This window comes from Phocoena sinus, chromosome 8 (genome assembly GCF_008692025.1).
Source record: "Phocoena sinus isolate mPhoSin1 chromosome 8, mPhoSin1.pri, whole genome shotgun sequence".
In the NCBI taxonomy this organism is placed as follows: Eukaryota; Metazoa; Chordata; class Mammalia; order Artiodactyla; family Phocoenidae; genus Phocoena; species Phocoena sinus.
Genome location: NC_045770.1, coordinates 4,424,560 through 4,445,210, shown reverse-complemented (window position 1 = coordinate 4,445,210; position 20,651 = coordinate 4,424,560). Strand labels below are relative to the sequence as shown.

General features: G+C 44.3%; 1 protein-coding gene across 3 annotated transcripts in view; it reads right to left on the bottom strand.

The window, feature by feature from the left end:
• PRDM10 (PR/SET domain 10) overlaps positions 1–20,651 on the bottom strand; it is an 88,181-nt gene that overhangs the window by 7,001 nt on the left and 60,529 nt on the right. For all 3 annotated transcript variants that reach the window (XM_032641098.1, XM_032641099.1, XM_032641100.1), the window contains 11 exons: positions 20,486–20,615; positions 19,734–19,976; positions 14,339–14,686; positions 11,852–12,007; positions 9,944–10,123; positions 8,976–9,086; positions 7,762–7,962; positions 6,961–7,104; positions 6,104–6,274; positions 4,753–4,893; positions 2,347–2,515 (listed from right to left, as the gene is read on the bottom strand). In XM_032641098.1, the coding sequence (XP_032496989.1) occupies positions 2,347–2,515; positions 4,753–4,893; positions 6,104–6,274; positions 6,961–7,104; positions 7,762–7,962; positions 8,976–9,086; positions 9,944–10,123; positions 11,852–12,007; positions 14,339–14,686; positions 19,734–19,976; positions 20,486–20,615 (1,994 nt within the window). The remainder of the gene's footprint in view (positions 1–2,346; positions 2,516–4,752; positions 4,894–6,103; positions 6,275–6,960; positions 7,105–7,761; positions 7,963–8,975; positions 9,087–9,943; positions 10,124–11,851; positions 12,008–14,338; positions 14,687–19,733; positions 19,977–20,485; positions 20,616–20,651) is intronic.

Below are 20,651 nucleotides of genomic sequence, written 5' to 3'. Positions count from 1 at the left end.
AAATTGTTTTCGTTATGGAAGTTTTCTAGCAATAAGTGTATAAAGAATGATAGAATATGACAACTTTGCAATCCCTACTGAAATAGTGGAGCGAAGGAAAAAGACAGAAAAGCATTATGTGCCTCCCGATGGAACTACACACCAACAGCTATGGAGTGTTTTTTGGGGAAAAAACTGAACCTGAATCTGATCAAGCCTCTAGGTTTAACTGCCCATCTATAGGAAATAAAAGGGACAGAGGAAAGCATCTTAAATGACAATACAGGGATGTCAACAGCAAAATCCAGAATGTGGGGAACTCTACAAACAAATGACCCAGTTTCTTCAACATGTTAATTACAACTTAAAAGAGAGAAGGAGAACACATGTATTAAAAGAAACTCAAAAGGTAAAATCGATTGCAATGTATGGCCCTTATTTGGAACCCAATTTGAAAAACCAGCTATTAAAAAGATATTTATGGGACTTCCACAATGGTGCAGTGGTTAAGACTCCACACTCCCAATGCAGGGGGCCTGGGTTCAATCCCTGGTCAGGGAACTAGATCCCACATGCCGCAACTAAGAGTTTGCATGCCGCAACTAAGGAGCCCGCCTGCCACAACTAAGACCGAGCACGACCAAATAAACAAATAAATAAAATATTTTTTAAAAAAAGACATTTATGAGACAATCACAGAAATATGAACGCTGGATATCTGATGGTATTAAAGAATTACTGTAATTTATTTTTAGGTGTGATAAGGACACTTAGAGTTGTGGGGTTTTTAAAAAAATATTTATGGATGAAATGGTATGAATTATTATATAGTTGGAGGACTGGGAGAGGATGACAGCATGTACGTATCAGATGAGACTGGCCATGATAACTGCTGAAGCTGGATAATGGGTACAGGCGCGCTCATTATACTGTTCTATTTGTGTGTGTGTGTGTGTATACACACACACACACACACACACACATATTTTTTTGGCCGTGCCGCACAATTTGCAGGATCTTAGTTCCCCCCCCAGGGATTGAACCCAGGCCCTCAGCAGTGAAAGCATGGACTCCTAACAACTGGACCGCCAGGGAATTCCCTATTTTTGTATATTTTAAACCTTTTTCCTAATAAAAATTTTCAGATTGTCTCATCGAGTTAGAATGCTAGTTCTTACTATTATTACAGTGGCTGTCAGCATCATTTCCACGTTCCTCCCATAGGAATTAAACTGAGTATAAATGTCTATCTATGTACCAGGATTCTACTGGGATTTATCATGAGGAGGAGTCCTTCCCTGACAGAAACTAGACTCAGCTCTCTTTGTGACCACCAATATTTAGGAGAATAGATGGTAAAGATAACTAAATGGTAGCCTTTGGGCCTGGTCTCCACAACCAGATCTACATAACACAGCCAAAGATCGATCACAGCAGAGATGGACCCAAAAAAAGAAATCAGTGGTAGGAGAGAGATCGACACAGCCCTTATTCCTCCTAGCTCCTACTATTGAGCTCTAACTGTTACTGTTTCTCCCAGATCTTCAATGATAAGGGTCTCAAACTTTTCAGCTCATACCCAAGGCTGTTGTCCTCACCAAGATTTTTTACGTGTTCGACCTTTGGCAGTCAGGCTAAACTGCTTCTGGTAGCACTAACCTCAGGGTTTTGAAATCAGCTACTCATATATCTATCTCCACGAGATAATCGTCTCTGTGAGTCCATGACTATCTCGTTAGGAGGGGCAGCACAGTGGGCTGGTTTACAGTGTAAACTCTGGAGCCAGACTGCCTGGGTTCCAGGCCTCCCTTTAGTAGCTATGTTCCTTGGACGAGTTGCACTGCGTCTAAATTGTCTTATCTGTAAAATGCAAGCAACGATTGTACTTTCCTAGGAGGTTGTTGTGAACACTGGATGTGATACAGATGCAGTTTAGAATCATTCCTGGCACATGGTAAGAGCTTGATGAAAGTTAGCTAACATTATTATTGCGTTGTGTTACTTATACGAACGTCAGTATTAATCTTTCGTACACGCAGGGTCTAGCACAGTGATATTCAGTAAATATTGGTGGAAGAGGTGAATCATGACCTCATACCCTCAATCCACCTACTCTATTACTTAAACCACCCGCCTACACTTCCTCCAGCAATATTCCTGAAGTCTTGGAAAAATGTCATTTCAGGGTGGCCCTGAATCAGACGCCACCTTGAATTGTGCCATGAAACTCACTGAAGTACAGGTTCTGCAGAGTGTAGAAAATGGCCAATGACCCTTTAAGCCATAAAATGGATGATAAAGCTGATGAAATTCCTCCCCGTGGCTGCAGGTTCCCCACCCGCACCCAGGAGGGCCACCCTCACTTACAGTAGCCGCGGAAGGAATTCCAGGCATTGGGGAGGTACGTGTGCTGGACCGTGGTGCTCTGGGGCTGCTGCTGGAGGGCCTGGCCCTGCGAGGAGCTGCCTGCGACCTGGGAGGGGCTGAGCCCCTGCTGAGACTGCTGCGGGGAGGGGCTCAGCGGCTGCCCTGCCACCTCGAGAGAAAAGAGACCAGGATGCGTTAAAGTGTCAACTAGCCACTGAAGAAAGTACATCGTGATCATGAGGACTGTAACACTGAAGGGAGCACTGCTAAACTAGTAATATTTTAAAAAAGAACAGAATTAATGACAAGCAATCATAACTAGGAAATCCTAGTTTCCAAAGGATTATCTACAAGGGTATCCAAAAACTTAATTTCCGTATGCTTGTTATAAAAGTAAATGAATGAAAGTATAATTATCTTCATTACATTAAGAAAAACCCTGAGTAGCCCAATAACTTGCCGGTGTCACAAAGCTAACCTGTAACACAAACTGAAGTAGAATCCGGAAGTCAGAATCCCCATTGATGTGCACTGGATACTCCCCCAGTTAGTGGAGATAAACACGGGGATACATCCCACCTACAGGATAAAGCCCCCGCCCCACTATCTATCTGCCATTCAGGCCCTCCACGCTCCAGCTCCAGTGCTGTTTCCAAACACCATCTCCTGTCACTAACCTACACAGTCTTTACAAATACACCACAATTTCCCACCTCTGTGTCTTTACTCACAGTGAGAGTATGGTCAGATCATAATGCCTCTCCAGCTACCATATCAAAATCATACCCCTCCTTCAAGACCTAATTCAAACACCACTTCTACAAAATTTTCCTTGATTCCCTGCTAAACACCGTCTTTCCCTCACCTGTACTCCGCTAACCTAATGACACATCCACGTGGTCCTCAGACCCAGGCAAGAGGGACTCCTGCAGGGATCTTGGCTGGCCCTTCTCCAGCTGTGCCCTTCTCACGTGAGGCCTCATAGACCTTGGAAATGGCCCTGCACCCACTTCTGGGACCCACACAAGTCTCTTCCCTAGGCTTGGCCTCCTGCAGGGGTCCTGTCTCCTGGATGTGGCCCCTCTCACAGTATTCGGGCACCTGGGACCAAAGGGGTGGCCATGGATCACCATTTGCAGGGGTGTGGATGGAGCTGAGACACATGGGATGGGGTGTCCACATGGTACACAGGCCCTATGAGTGCAGGAAGGAGCCTGAGTGAGGAGAAAGGGGAAGCAGGCTTGGGGACGGCTGTCCCTGGGCCACCTCATCCTGACAAGGAACTGAGTCTGTCCTGGCCCTCCAGCCTTGGGTTCCTTTGAGAAACTTATAAGTGTGAAGCTAGTGGGCGTGGGAAACTCACGGCCCCTTGTGGATAGAGGCTGCCTGTCCTGGGCTGGGAGAAGTCACCAGAAACCTTACTGAGGGGGTGGAGAGGGGAGCAATCAGACGTCAGGCCTCCCCCCACCCCCCAATAAATAGGAAGGCAGCAGAGAAAGTGCATGTTTATCCTATGGATTCCACAGCAATTGGAGCCAGCAAAAGAGAGAGAGACATCCTTTCTCCTCCATTCCTCCCACCCATACCGGGCCGCTGCCAGTGCCAACCACGTGTTTGGCAGAAAAATGCATTTAATTTTGAATTGGCACTATCCATGTTATTTAGTAGCCATTGTTACTTTATGTATATTTTTCAATTTTATCATTATGAAAGTACCTATGTCAAGCAGGGAAGACAGAACGTGTTTATTTAATGATTTGTGAACTTGATTGAAACTTTTAACCACTCAGGATGATGGTATGCAGGCCTTCATTTGTGCTCTGGAACCTGGGAATGTCAGGGGTGGGTCTACAGGCATCCTCTATGGCTCAGATACCTTCATTTCATGCTCTATTTACTTATATATAGGTGTTATATCCCTACTAGACGCTAAGCTCCTTGAGGGCAAGACCTAGAAAAGTTTCCTGCAAAGAGTAAGAATTTAATAAACATTTTTGAATGGATGTAACTCTGTAATCTCAATGATAGTCTCTATCACACAAACACAGTAATACTCCACAAAGTCACTGTTCCAAAATTATACAAACAGCCTAGCAATTGCCGACTGTCATACAGCCATTTAGAACAGGAAGCAAAGGCCAATGTTGTCTCTAGGAGATCAGAGCCCAGGGCTCCATCTGGACAGGGGAAGCTAAGCACTTAATGGAAGTGCATCCCTAATACCAACAGAAAAATTGGAGGCAGAGGTGAGACTGTTTAAAGGCCCGCAAAATAATGATATCATTTCCACAGTCAAGGAGACCAGGTGTGAAGATTGCATGTCTTCGCTCTTAGTACATCTTCAGGGTCCCTGAGGCCACATGAACCTGAGACTAGTCCCTGGAGTAGTCAGTGGGAGCAGCGTACCTGGGAGGCGGGCGCGGCCGGGGCGGGGGGCTCCGTGACCTGGATGTGTTGCACCTGGATGGCATGCTGTGTGTAGGTCTGAGGGTCGTGGAGCTGGGCGACGTCCACCGTGGACTGCTGGGACTGGTGAGGGGAAGTGGCCTGCGGGAGGAGAAACCCAGACCCACGCTGACTAAGGTTAAAGGAAAGCCTTCCAGAGAAAAGGTGTAGCTAAAACAACATCCCAGCAGCAGAACAGGCAGGGCTTCAGAGCCGGGGCTCACTCCCGGAGGGCCCACACCAGGGCCAAGCTGCCAAGCATCAGGGAAAAAAATAGTTTTAAAAGTTATGTTTACTAACCATAAGACAGTAACGCGATTTCATTCTGGAAGAGGAGGAGATGAGGGAATATAGCTCCTAATATTCCTAATATTCCTCAGGAATCAAAACTCTTTTTTCCCTTAAGTTTCAATTAATTTTAATGGCCTACCCTTTATCAGTTAAAAGAGATCAAAGGAGAAAATTCGCTTTCAGCTTGTCACACTTAACCACTAGAACAGTGGTTCCTAACCTTTTATGTATCACAGACAACAGACCCTTTTTCTAAAATAATGTACATATATATCATAATTTACAGACATCTTCAGGGATTCATAGATTCCTCCAAAGCCTAAAATTAAGAACGCTCCTATTAAAAAAAAAAAAAAAAAAGGATAAAGAATAGTCAATGACAGTGGCAACTTCCTCTTTCCTGCTTTCATATTAGTTTTAAATTTTCAGAGTCCAATTTATTTCAAAGCAAAACGTCTGTTTATCTGTGCCTTGAGTACATTTCCTTAGTATAATTAAATGAAACAATAGTTCTGGGAGGACTTTTTTCTTTTAGCTCCTGAATCAGTAAGAATGATGTATTAATTACGTTGTAGAAGGAACAGTTATAACTTGCTACTAATAAGGTACTAAGCGATATTCAAAATTCACAATTATTCCTTACAACCTCCAACTGATAGACGTCATTTGATGCCTGGGTAGGGGGCTGATCAAACAGGCTCCTCACCAAGTAGTCCACCTGGGTGCCAAGGGTAAGGGTTCAGAAGAGGCTCAGTGCTGGCCTGCAGTAGGGCAGGATAGTGGTATACACTGGAGCCGAAAATCTCTGGATACTGTTGACAGAAATCTCTTACACTGGTGAGTCCAGAGCCCTCGACAGCCAGGGCTTTACAAATGCCTTAGACTCCAAGCTGACATGCACAGTATGTAGGGCCCAGCCCCAGCTCTGAGAATTAGGTGTTTTAGCTGACCCCAGCTGCTGTGTTGGCTGGTGGCAATATGGCATTCACGCAGGTAAAGAGAAATAAACGCAGGACAGTACCGGGGCCACCTGCACCACTTGAAGCTGTATGTGCTGAGGCTGCTGTAGACCAGATGTAGACTGCGACACAGGAATGTACTGGATTCTCTGGTAGTCCCCTTGCGGCGTTCGGTAATCCGTCGTCAAGGTCTGGGACAGTTCTGTCATAGCCTGGGTTAGCAAGTCTGTTGTCTGCAAAAATCACAAAAAAGCACATCAGTTGATAACACTGCTGCTTGTGGCTATTTCAGTGCTCTGAAATCCTACAAAAAGTTGGTTTGTCTAACTGGTGGGATCATGGGACCGCAAATAAGCCCTGAGCTCGGATAGAAAAATACCCAGAGTTAAGAAGGTGTTGGAAAATTACCTATATACCTCTGGCTGTCTGTCTGTCAGGCCCAGGGAGTTACCCCGGAGGTTCTGACAATCTTCTTTTTTTTTTTTTGCTGTACGCGGGCCTCTCACTGTTGTGGCCTCTCCCGTTGTGGAGCACAGCCTCCGGACGCGCAGGCTCAGCGGCCGTGGCTCACGGGCCCAGCCGCTCCGCGGCATGTGGGATCCTCCCAGACCAGGGCATGAGCCCGTGTCCCCTGCATCGGCAGACGGACTCTCAACCACTGCGCCACCAGGGAGGCCCAGTTCTGACAATCTTGAAGTGAACAAGCAGCACTGAGAATTTCCTGCTACTCCTTTTACAGAGAGCTTTGGAAAGCACCGACTGGGAGACCCAATCGTCAAGCATCATGCCCGGTAGAGAACCCTGAAGGGCGGTGGGCTACATCTGCAGCCAATTAAATAGCAAGACAGACATGGCCTTGGCACTGAAGCTGTGATGGGCAGCAGAGGACAGGAGTCGCTCTTACCGGTCACACACTTACCACCACAGTCTCTCCGGTAGCACTGTCTGTAGTTAAAACAGCTGGAGCCGCACTGATCACGGCTGTTGTCAGAGGTGTGTGTATGGTGTTGGGTAGCTGGGCGTACTCTGGATGCTTCTTTCGAATGTGCTGTACCATCTTGGTCTGAAAAGTTATGGCGAAAACCAAGAAGAATTACTAGAATAGGTTATTTTCGATCTTTCTCAAATGCAAGCCCTCCAATGGTTCCTATAGTCCTTCACGTTATGTTTAAAAGAAAAAAAAGAGTAACACTGGCTCTGCCTGCCCTTCCTGAAGCGGGACAATGGTATGAAAGGGAAAAAAGAAGACGCTGGAAAGAAAGAAAAGACTTGTGTGACCCCCCCCCCACGCTATCAGGCAAGGTCAGAATACCTCACAGCATCCCCTGATCCCACCAATACCTGCAGCAATCAATGACTGCATTCCCCCGCAGCAACAATGACCCCCTTTTCAAGAACCATCATTTAAGTTCTTATGTAGCGCTGCTGCAAGCCTGAGCTCATAAACCACGAGCAGGGAATATTCAAATCGGAGCCCCACCTCGGGCCAAGGGCACAGGAAACCATTCAAGCGCTCAGGTGGTACTAATTCCCGGGAAAGTCCACCGTATTCCCTTCCCGTTCTGTGCTATGCTCCCTGTTCTCAGGAAGCAGCTCCTTTAGCACCCCCATCAATTCAGAAGATGCCATCATGGCATCTGGATAAGTACCATCTTCTCTTAAGCAATGTTCCCTTAAACCATGACCCTGGTTTCGACATGGTCCAAAGCCTTCCCCGTACCTTGCTGCTGTACTGTTTGGAGCAGTGAGGGCAGCACACGGGCGGGGTAGCTATAGTGCCCGTGAGCTGGGTGTGGGTGCTCAGCATGGGGTCTGGTTCTCCAGGGCCAGCGGGACGAAGTTTCCGAATGCTTGGTGGGAGCTCAGCCCCAGGATGGTTCTTCAGAATGTGGGCTTTTCGCTTGCTGGCACTTTTATAAACCTGCAAATTCAAAAGCTTTGCCATGGAAGCAGTGTATACTTCCACTTCCTGGCTTAAGGCAATCTAACAATTTCATTACAAGGAAATGAGAGAAAGTATTCACGTAGTCCAAACTAAAATATATTAACAGATATGCTGAAGGATAATGGGGATATAACGTAAATCAGAATAACGTAAGAACATAACATAGATATGTGAGGCATCTGCCTTGAATTTTTACACATCTAAGATAGGAATAGTAAAAACACCTTCACCTTTACCCTGAAGCTTAAGAGGTGAATATACAGTCATAGAAACAATTTCTTGTAAGGCCAGTTCACCCTTTAGCCTTTCTGTGAAAGCTCTCATGTGACGTACATAGTTGACTACTAGATGCCAAAATGGCATCTTCCAAAATGGCAAGTCTAATAGCAACTAGAACCTGTAGTGGTGAATCTGTGCTTAAAAAATGTTTCTTACTTTTAAGTTGATACTACTTATGCACAGCTTATAACTGATACAGCTGACACCGTATAAGGAAACAATATTACAATGAAACAATAAATGTATATTCTATTCCTGTGTTTTTTGTAACTATGCAAAACTCAAGAATAGAATAGTACAAGCAGAGTATTCCACCACAAGACTTTTTCACATCCTACTCAATCTCCTAGAAATCTAAAATCTACTCTGTATTTTACAAGTAGGATGACAAACACCCTCATTTTAGAGCTTAGGAATTTAAAATGAATTCGTATACTAAGCTCTTGGTAATAAGCCTCTTCTTTAACGGCAAAAATCACAGAGAGAAGGAACAAGAAAAACAGAGCTGACTAATTCTTAAGAAAAAAATTTTGGCTTAAAATGAGGCTGCACTCCTAGCTCTTTCTTGTCTGAATGGGAGACTACTGAGAGACAGGGAACCATATGTTAAGAGAAACTGCAAGATCCTGGTATATATATATACATGCAGACAAACTGGCCCTGAGCGTGGCTCCCACAGAGGTATCCTCCTATGGACAGTTTCCTTTTACCTTATCACAATACTGACAAAAGTAGTCACGGTTGGGCTTTATGATGGGTAGAGTTAACTCTGGCACCTCTTCTATCTTCATGTCTGGGTGCCTCTTTGATAAGTGATTTACCTAAAAGGAAAAAAAAAGCAAATGAGAAGAAGAGACCCCGTGACCAACAGACGCTGAACAAATACCTCCGATACTGAGTGCAAGCAGCTGAAACTCTCTGAAGCGACACCCCAAAACATGAGGCCTTTGGCCAGAACCGGCACTGCCGGGACCCTCTGACACCGACGCATTAACAGGAGTTAACAGTAATTCAGCAAATCACTGAAGGTGAATTGGGTTGCTGTGGATTCCACCGATAGCCTTTGACTGAAAGAGCTGCTGGTGGAAAAATGGAAAATCACACTAGCAGGAATTTCTTTCCAGAATTCTCCTGATGCAAGCCTCTCCTTCATTATTCAGTGCCCTGGCCTTACCGAGGACGTTGAATGAGATACAGATATATTCTGCAAACACTGTCATCAGGGCCCAATGAGTTGAGAGCGGAGACCCGGCTCTCCTGGTGCTTCAGCTAACCCAGTTCGCATACCCTGCCTTGGCGGAAAGTTCCCTTCTATTGCTGTGTCATATCTGGAACAACTGGTGTGGGGGGGCTGCAAGGCAACGACCCCGCCAGGGAGTACGTTCGGGAACACAGGAGAGAACAGGAAGAGGAAGCACAGAGCAGAGCAGGAGAGGGGCAAAGCAAAGCAAAACAAGCAATGAAAAGTGATCAACAGACCTCTTCCAAGAAACACCGGAAATGAACCATGGCAAAGGCAGCAAGGGGTGACCAGGGGGGAGAGAAGCCCCAGGCTGGGAAATGTTCGCCTCCGCTTTGTCCCCGGCCAGGGACGAAACCCAGTGACAGGTTTAGTGCCGAATACTGTGCCAGAGCCATGGCCTGGGCAGGGGTGGGCGGTCCGGAGCCCGGCACTGACCAGCATGCCTCGTCTCCGGAAGCCCATCATGCACAGGCGGCACTTGAACGTGAAGCTGTCGTAGTCGGTGGACGTGATGCGCGGCTTGAACGTCTTGGAGCGGCTGATGCGGTCAGCTTTCTTGGCCTCCCTCTCAGGGTTGTGCATCCTCTGCATGTGTTCCCGTAGTTTGTCTTTTCGCTGTTTAGAGAGGATTTTTGAGAAGGCAGAGGGGTGGGGAGTGGGAGTAGAAGATTTTTAATTGAAGGGGTAAAAAAAAAAAAAATCAATACAAGTTAGCAGTAACACAACCCACCAGGCTACATCCGAGGACACGGCAACCCTGGCTGGGAATTACTCTGTTCGCTAACAAGTAAGTGCATTCCAATGAGCCTTGCTTGAAAATGACCGTCCAGTTTGAAAACTACACAATGATTTTTGAGAAGAAAGGTTTTGCATTTATGTAGAAGTGATCAAAGGGCACGTGGAATAAGTTTGGTATTAAAAACTACAAGACAGGGACTTCCCTAGCAGTCCAGCAGCTAAGATTCCACACTTCCACTGCAGGGGCTGCGGGTTCCATCCCTGGTCGGGGGGGACTGAGATCCCACATGCCTTGCAGTACAGCCAAAAAGTTTAAAAAAAAAAAAAAAAAAGAACTACAAGACAAACTGATAATGGATGGTAGGTAATATTGGATTTACAAAGCCATGTGTGTTCTCAATTACCACATGTTTTAACACACATAATGACATTCCTCTAAATCCCAAATGAATTTAAGTAAGTATCTCTCATCATATAAATTTAGCAGTTCAAGTAAGCAGTTACACTGCCTGCTATGGATGGGGCACACGGTCTAGGTCACAGCTCTTAGTCTGATCATCTAATCTTCTAGTGATACATGTTGATGTGAGTCCACAGACAGAAAATGTAGCAGAGCCCATCCTGAATAAAAACAAATTCCAAAAATGCCAGCTCGCTTATCCAGTGAGGCTCTGCTCCTGGACATACGATTACACTGCTATCGGTCTTAGAAAGATTTTGAACCTTTCTACCAGACCAGTTCTTTCCACATTTTGGTACGAGGATGTTTCTGTAACTACTTCATTTTTCAGCACATTTATTTAACAAACATTTCTTGAATGACCACCGTGTATCTGGAACCATGCTAAGTTCAGAGGTGCAATGCCAGGCATCCCCACCAGCTCCACACTCTACACAAATGCCTCCCTTTAAAATTAGTTCTCCCCTCCTGAATCCATTTCGGATTCTTTTCCAGTTTCTATGACAGCATGACCTACTCATATTCTGCAGAGTGTCTCTCAGGGACATGTTTGCAGAATCATCTGGTTTCCCCACGAACCATATTTTATCATTTTCACATTCATTTGTTTAACTCTTATCTCTGAGTCTCCCGTAGGTTTGTCCGTTGTTTTCTTCTAAATTCCAGGCCCATTTCTGATACGTATTATTTTTTATCTTAATCCTGTAAGTCATTAACATTCCCCAAAATAGTCTAAGCCCTCTCAACATCCCACAGATTTCCCACCTCTGTTGGATGACAGTCCTCATGCCCCAGGGCTCAATGATCAGGCTCCTACACTTAATAAGTGCTCAGTAAAAAATTTGGTGGGTAAATGTATTGCCCTCTTAGGAGTTCCTCGATAGCAATTTAGTTCTATTCGTTATACACTTGGATTCTTGTAAAAGATGCATTAGTACTCTGTTTGGGTATTTGAATTATTTTGGGAAATTAAGGTGAGTTTTCCCCTTAATTTTATCTTAACAACTAAGTCAAACATGAGGCACAAAGTACATCTCAAGTCTGTTCTTTGAGCATAGATGATACACCCACGAAATGAGCAGGCTCATCCTCAGCTTGTCAGTTTCAGTGGCCCGAGAACACCCAGGCTGCTTGCTGGTTCCTACCTTAAACTGCTTCCCACACGTAGAACACAGGAAGTCCTTACGGTCTGAGTGCCGGAGCATATGCAGCCGCAGCTTGTCGGGGCGGCAGAAGGCCTTGTCGCACTCCGTACACTGGTAGATCTTTTCCGAGTGGAAGCTTCGCACGTGTTTTTTCACCTGGCAGTGAGGACACAGAAAGTCAGGGGAAATGACCAAAGGCAGCTCAGCGACGCTAGAGGGAGCCAAACGCCGTGCCGTGGATCTTCATCAACCTGGCCTGGGAGCCAATCAGGTGTGACTGATAACGGGCCTCAGCAACACTATCCCCATCACAGAGGCCAGAAAGCCTTACCAACCTCGACCTCCCACAGAACTTGAAGAGGAAGAAGAAAATGTTCGCTTAGTCCAAGCCCTGATCACGTGGAACCCATTTTTCTTTCCTTTTTTTTTAAGATTAAAAGCAAGAGTTCCCTTGGATTTAAATGAATCTTGGTAAAAAGTACCTATAAGAGGACAAAAAATAATTCCTTCTCACTTTTTCCTGCTTCCAACATGCATAGAAGCAACTTAGCCCCTTGTAGTAACTGGTCCTTTTACATCTTTCTATCAAATCAGGTTCTGAAGAATTAAAGACATGAATTAGACGGGAGAAAACACATTACCCATATATGAGAAAACACAACACCAGCATCATTTCCCCTTAATTGGGACGTATTCCCTACACTTTTAGATAACTTAAACAAAGGAATATGGCCTCTGAACTCTCTTTGCCATAAATACCCAGCAAAGAATAGTTATGGATGGGAGCTAAGTAGTGAGTCATATCAAACCACTCCTGCAAGACATTTTCCTTCATTATTTTTGGAGTCTCTTGTGCCATTAAATTCCACCTTAAAGCAACTTCTCTAATTGTTTGTGTAAAGTGAGAAAATTACCAAGACTCCCAACACTAACAGAACTATGATTAAATCCTAGTCTCCTTTTGCTTTGGTAATTTAAAAAAAAAAGAGAGAGAGAGACACAATATTTTTACTAGATATTTAGACTTACTTGTTCATTCACTAGCATGTAACAATATTAACACTTGAAGTCCAAATGAAATCAGGAATATTCTGGAAATTATCCTCACCCCATTTTGCTCCAGAATATAATACAGGGGAGGAGGTCAGTGCTTAATACAGAAGTATATTATAGCCAAAACATGGAAGCAACCTAAATGTCTATTGACAGAGGAATGGATAAAGGAGGTGTGGTACATATATACAATAGAATATTACTCAGCCATTAAAAAGAATGAAATAACACCATTTGCAGCAACATGGATGGATCTAGAGGTTGTCACACTGAATGAAGTAAGTCAGAGAAAGAGAAATCACTTATATGCAGAATCTTAAAAAAAAAAAAAAAAAGATACAAATGAACTTATTTACAAAACAGAAACAGACTCACAGACTTAGAGAACGAACTTATGGTTACCGGGGGGGAAGGCGGCGGGTGGGAGGGATAGACTGGGAGTTTGGGATTGACATGTACACACTGCTATATTTAAAATGGATAACCTGAGCTTCCCTGGTGGCCCAGTGGTTAAGAATCCACCTGCCAATGCAGGGTACACGGGTTCGATCCCCAGTCCAGGAAGATCCCACATGCCACGGAGCAACTAAGCCCGTGTGCCACAACTACTGAGCCTGCGTGCCACAACTACTGAGCCCACGTGCCTAGAGCCAGTGCTCCACAACAAGAGAAGCCACCACAATGAGAAGCCCGCACACTGCAATGAAGAATAGCCCTAGCTTGCCGCAACTAGAGAAAGCCTGAGCGCAGCAACGAAGACCCAACGCAGCCATAAATAAATAAATAAAATGGATAACCAACAAGGACCTACTGTAGAGCACAGGGAACTCTGCTCAATATTATGTAACAACCTAAATGGGAAAAGAATTTGAAAAAGGATAGATACATGTATCTATATAACTGAGTCACTTTGCTGTACACCTGAAACTAACACAACACTGTTAACCAACTATACTCCAATATATAATAAAAAGTTAAAAAAAACCAGTATGTTATATACCAGCTGTCTCTTTGTTTCCTTCCAAAATGCATCACCTTAGTAGCACAAGACAGGAAACCAAAGTGATGGGGAGAAAATGTTTCCAGGCCAGGAAATGGGAGTATGTCTTCTACAAGCGCCATATATTTTATGAGTAGTGGGTATTGGCAAGGATTAAGAAAGACTTTTTAGAGATTATAACCAGATCTGGGTGTTTATTACTTGTAATACAACTTATATGTTTAAATGCCAATGTCTCATTTGGACAATTAAGGGTCATAGTAATCTTTTGCTTATCAAAAGTAGGTTGACTGAAGAAATATCACGCTCAACTAAGAAGATGCTGCAAAGAAGGAATGGAAATGCAGATGACATGCTGTCTCAATCTTCCAAAACTCGAAGTTTCTTTTACCTAAAAGAGGCAGTGTTCAGGCATCGCGGTAGCAGACACTCACCTGGATAAAATCTGGGAACCGTTTCTTACAAGTTGGGCAGGTGAAGTAGCCATCACTGATATGAATGGCCACGTGATCTTTCAACAAATCAAGGCGGTCAAAGGATTCTGGGCAAAAAATGCAAGAGTAAGTCTTCTGGTCCGAGTGGAGCTTCATGTGGCTCTCCAAGGACGCACTGCTGATGAAGCCCTTGTTACAGAGGTCACAGGTCAATGGGCAGCTCCCCTCCCGCCCATGGAAGCGCAAGTGTTGGTCCAGTTTGTCCTTTTCACGGAAGGCCTTCCCACACTGCAAACATTTAAAAGGCCGGAAGGACTTCCGAATAAACAGATGCTGAAGAGCTGCATTCTGAAAGACACACACAAATGAGATTATTTAGTGAGTTAAGTGTGTAAGCAGCTCGCACATTTATAGGAAAAGAGGACAATCTCTGCAATCACAGACTTTCCACAGAAATTAAACTCTAGGACACACAGTTGAAAGATTTTTCTGTTTAAGACATTAAAAATGAAGCCATCCCCAAAGAAGTTCGTCTTGAAAAGACAAACTTTTGTGTGCTGTTTTATGTCTATGTGTGTGTGTTTTCTTTCGAAAGGATCTAAGTAACGTTCAAAAAATAGAGGACTTACATTGGGTTGGCCAAAAAGTTCATTCGGGTTTTTCCATAAGATGTTACAGGAAGAACCCGAATAAACTTTTTGGCCAAGCCAATAGAGTAAAACAAACCCCAGAGTCAAGTAGAATAAAAATTGAAGACTTGGAAGAAATGACTTGGGTTGAGTCACACATGCATGATGAGGTTGGAGTGAGTCAGCCAAATGTTACTTGTTGAAGTCTTTGAGAAAAAGAACTTGAAGCTTGATTAAAATGTTTAGCAAAAATAAAGATAATAAAAAGAACCGAAGCGTAGTAAGTACCAAGGGCTGGGGGAAGGAGGCAGCGGATATGGGATTTCTTTCGCGGGTGATGAAAATGTCCTGGAATTAGTGGTGATGGCTGTGCAACTTTGGGACTATTCTAAAAACCACTACAAAAAAAGTGAATTTTATGGTAAGTGAATTATATCTCAATTTATGAAAAAGAATGAAAGAGAACGAAGATACACATTTACATGAACGTGTTTGCAGCTGAGACAAGATATGTAAGCACACGTTCTAAATGGAATATGTGCCTTAATCACTTCCTACTCAGGAAATGCAGAGGACAGCTTCTCAGTGTAGCTGGTTAGTTCCACTGGTTAGAATGCCTTGCTAATTGGGTTAAGCTTATTGCTTTGTTCCCTGTCTAGACCAGTCAATTTCGCTCTTTTTTGCTTTTCAGTCACAGATTGCACTTCTAATGCTGATTGGCCATCTTGTAAATTCATCCAATTGCTACAGGGAATCCCAGTGAGGGAAGATGGTTACTTAGCGCAAATTCATCACCACCACTGAGAAAACAACTCATGTTCTACTGAGAGCAAACCAACAGAATCATCTTTCACACAGAGAATACAGAATCAATATTTTAGTTCTACTATAATGAAGACTCATTCATAAGTTCCTCAAAACACCAGGGGGAAAGTTCTAGATAGCTATGAGGTGGGGGGGGAAAAATCCCTCAAAAAAATATATCTGTGAATGGGTATGCTTATGTAACTATAAGAGACTAGTAATTAAAGAATTAATGGAGGTCTTAATGCGTTATTTGTGCAATGAAAAAAGTACAATGAACAATGCTTAAACCCCTAATTTCAAATTATTCACAAGCAGCAACTTCTGAAGTAACTTTAATGTGAAATAATCATTTAGGGAAAAAGCAAAATAATTATTGTTGACTTAGTGAAAATTCTGAACACAGTTCCTGTATAGCAGAGAGCATCTTTCTCAGGGCTTCTCTCATAGGGTTGGGAGAGATATTTGACCTACTCATTTATCTTGAGTAAATATCTCGCAATTCCATCATCTTCCCAGGTTGACTGGGGTTGCATCATATTTTATTCTCCTTTGTATCTAGGTCTCTTAAAAAAATAGCTGAGCTCAAGGGAAGTGTCAATAAAAGTTTGCAAACTAATGAAATGTATTTCATAAGAAAATCAAAAAGAATTACTTCAAGATCTTTTCTGTACCACCTGAAGAGATCATAAACAACAGACCTTTTCCAAATCAGCCACAGAGCTTTCTTTCACTTCATTATACAGTTTAGCGGTCACCTAATCTTTCTACCCTATCTGGACAGATACTTATTTTACATAAAAGCTCTCACGATTCTGGCTACTTTCCAAGCTTTACGGAAATATTGCAAAAAGAACAGATGCTATCCTGAGGTTCAGAGATTCAAGATTTAGAGTGCTCGGGGAATGCATCATTTCCTTTACCCAAGTTCAGTGAAGTTTCCAAGGGCAGACATAACGCACAACAACTGGTCTTGGTCCCACGGAGATTCCACTTCCCCTTGGGCACCAAATCTGGATGGTGGTTTTGTTTCAGTCCGTTATGCTAATAAGTCTCCTGTCATCTCTGTTTAGTGTGAGTGTCCTCAGACCCTTGATCTAAACCCAGCAGCCGCCGGGCTGCACTTTCTTAGCTCTATCGGCAAACCTTGTTCTTACTGCCTTTCTGATTTCCATGGAGCGCTGAACTAAGTACTCAAGAACTAGGCTGTTTCTCTGATCGAATGATCCTAACGTAACCCTCTCATTACAAGGTAGTGGAAGTGCTGAAACTGTCCCAACTCTACGGTACCTTCTGCAGTTCAGAGCTGCAACTGGTACACATTTTCTAGAAGCAATCAAGAGAAAGGGTGGAGGCAGCACAGATGGGTCTCAGAGTTGCCGTTGGCCAACCACTCTGTACTGGATGGAACATAAGCTCCTCGAAAGGTGACAAAATGGTATAGTTGCTAAGACCTGTGACAAGGGATTCGACTCACACTGAGATGAATTCTGAGTCAACAGAGTCTTTGCAGACAAAACCATAAAACGTTTCTAAAGTCTGATGTTAATAGCTAAAGGAACCTCAACTGACTAATTTTCAGATTATTTTGATCCTAACATTAAAAGGAAATCAATCATGTTTGCTGGCTTTTTTTTTTTTTAAACAACTTTTCTCTGGCCTGTTTTCTGCCCAGTTTTCAAAACCTCTATTGGGCTAGCCTTGCCCGGTATGTGCTACTTTCCACTACCCTCCAGGTGGTACCCGTGCTCATGTCCGGCCAGCAACCACACCAAACAATTCCTGGGTGTCGGCCTTTGATGCTATGGCTGCCGTCCTCTGAAACCATCTCCCTTCTTCCTGTCTCTCTTTCCCAGTTTAACCCTCACTTCATCTATGAATTATTCCCCAACTCCAGCCTTCTTTGGCCTTTCGCTCTTCCAACTTCTGATAGCAATTATAGGCTCTACCTTTACGTGTAGCACTTAACTGTGACCCACCTTACATTAGCATCGCCTCCCTAATTAGACTGGAAGATCCCAGAGGACAGGACACCAGTGAAATTTCTACTGTGCACCTAGGCAGTGCTGAACATACAGTCAGAACTCGGCGCCACTGCAGAAGTCATTCAGTTGTTTCAGGGCTGGAAGGGACCTTGGAGATCACTTAGTCCTACCCTTCATTTTGTGTATGAGCAAACTGCAGCCCACTCACTTACTATTTGAAAATAAATTATCATTATTCATTAACTAATTTGCATTGACTGTAGCAACCAAACTGTCGTTTCCACCAGGATTTAGTTAAGTACAGGTTGCAAAGAACAGCAGGTCAGGCAAACACTTAAATAACATTCTGTTATGTGAGTGAAACACAGGAAACAAACGTACCTGCAGCTCCAACTGAGCAGGCAGCATTAGAGGAGAGAAAAATAGTTACATTACCAATGGGGTTGGAAGGCTTCCCTTCAGTTGGTCATTACCAATCTGGATAGAAAAGATGAAAAAATACATAGCCCCTGCTTTTTAGAATGTGTGAGAGGAAGAGAAAAAAAAATCGCTCACCTAAGACTGACCTCCAAAAGCCACATACACGTGGCTTTTGCTTTGACACAAGGAACCTTGTTCCAAAACCAGTAACCCAGTTCATTCCAGAACACAAGTACGATCACGGCTACACTATGCTTACATAGCCACACCTCACGAAACATGTGGGCTTTAGTTGTTTTCCTTCAAAAAATTCAATCTAGAAAGCATTTCTACGGACCTAGTGAAAACTCAGAATGGCCAAAGCAGAAAAGATAGTAATTGCCCAAGAAAGAGTGAAACGCAGGTTGGGAATCACGTGGCATGACGGGTGGAAGGTATGCAGAGCCTTCTGCCTTTCTGGGGTATATTTATGTAGGTTTACATATCCTTTTGAAATAATATACATGGAGCCATAAGTTTTATAAGTTTCCGTTTCAGGACCCTTATAAAGTCTAATTAGCCTGATTGCTCAGACTTCTTCCACGCTGTCATACAGAACAAACATTTAAATGTATTTTTAAATGAAGGCACGGACTAGACTATTGTTCAAGGTCCCTTCTAGCCTATAGGCAAATAAGACCAAAAGAAACATAAGCTAAAATGATCGTCCACCTAGAAACTGTAAAGCCTGGGAAGTTATACAAAAAGTCTCTTTCATCCGCATAAAGGATTAAGGAAAGTCCTGCTACCACAAACACGGGTTTAAGTCATTCTTTTCTGGATGTCAATTGTCCGCACAGACACTGATCTCACAAAACCACGTTGCTCTCCACATGCCTCCCCTGCAGGTCCTAATGCACACTCAACGCTGTCTGCGAAATGGGACAAAACACACCTGGCCAGGCAGCCACGGAGGCCCTGCAACCACATGGCCCGAAGTCAAGTCGCGGGTCATGTGGGTGAGACACTGCCCTACCCCCGAACCTGGAGCTTAGCTCCGAGCTGTCCCCGTGAGTGCGCTGCACCTGCCAGATCAACTTGAACTCAGGTCCCTGTGCACTGACGGGTCCTGGCATTTGCCAGTCTCCCCTTGGAAACCGTTGATAAACAAATTCAAAACCCCAAACTGACCTGAGAGCTATGATTAGGCACAGATTATTAGCCTGGCTTCAATGTAAGTAACTATTACAACTCAGTGTACTTATCTCTCCATTTCCAATCTGTGAGTTTAGGGATCCAGAGAGTTATTCTACTCTAACTACACTAGTCCGGATGCTGCCAAGAGCCAGGCTTCTGAGTCACTGATAAATTGATGGAATCTAGGACCGGCCATGCCAGCCTGCCACGGGACCCAGAGACCCAGAGAAACAGTTCATACTTTCTTCCAAAACAAGGGGCTTGAGCCTGTGATAGGCTAGATGCAAGCAAGCCTTGGGAGTGGTGGTGAACGGCAGGGCACCTACGCGGCTGGCTGCGAGGCGGAGGACTGGGAGAGGGCGGGGCGGGCATCCCGCTTACCCGGATGCGCTTGGCCCTGCGCATGTCGTCGGCCGTCAGGGTGCTCTGGGTGGGCAGCACGCTCTCCTCGTGCTGGGGCTGCAGGTGCAGCTCGTGCGTTTCCGTCTCGTGCTCCAGAGAAGACTGGGCTTCCGGTGGCAGCTGAGGGACTGCGAGCGCGGGCTGCTCTGGTTGATCCAGCCCATTCAGAGTTGCAGGTTCAGCCTCATCGAACTGCTCCTTGGTGGGAAAATGCAGCAAGTCCTGAAATTGCAATAACCAGCAATTATTTCCCTACCTAGATAGACATTAGTGCTAGGATTTAGAATTGCTGCTTTACTTTTTAAATGACTAGTGTCGTTATGCTCAGAAAAGAATATTTTCCTTCTGAGAAAATTAGTTAGGTAACCATCCACAGGATGTAAAAACCATGAGACGTTCCGGATCATTTTGTGAGGAAAAGACTATGACAGGACTCTTCTGGAATATCATCATTTTAATTGTTTAAACTAATTAAACAGAGTCCCCCGGTAGTGTCTCTGGACAATTTCAAACCTTTAGGGCAGCAGAGTTGCGTTTTCGTCGTAAGTAACGTTTGAAACAATGTTCTTTTCAGTCTTTCCTCTAGTCAGACTTTAATTAACAGGGAGCACAGCCCTGACAGGCAGGCCCATCACCCTCTGAGAGGCGTTTGTATTTGAATCCAGTAATGGTTCTCATAAGTTCTCTAACCAAGCATCCAAGAAGAGCTCTTGCTTTCCCATCCCCCATACCTGTGTCCCATCATCACACTTTTCCCCATTTTCACTGGTTATTTCCAAGCGGATAAATTTGGGAGGGCGTCCCGGCCGCCGACCTGGGCCAAACCGCCTCTTGCCTCGCCCCCTTCCTCTGCCTCTTGTTCTGGGGACAAGACATTGGGTTATAGATAGTCACGGT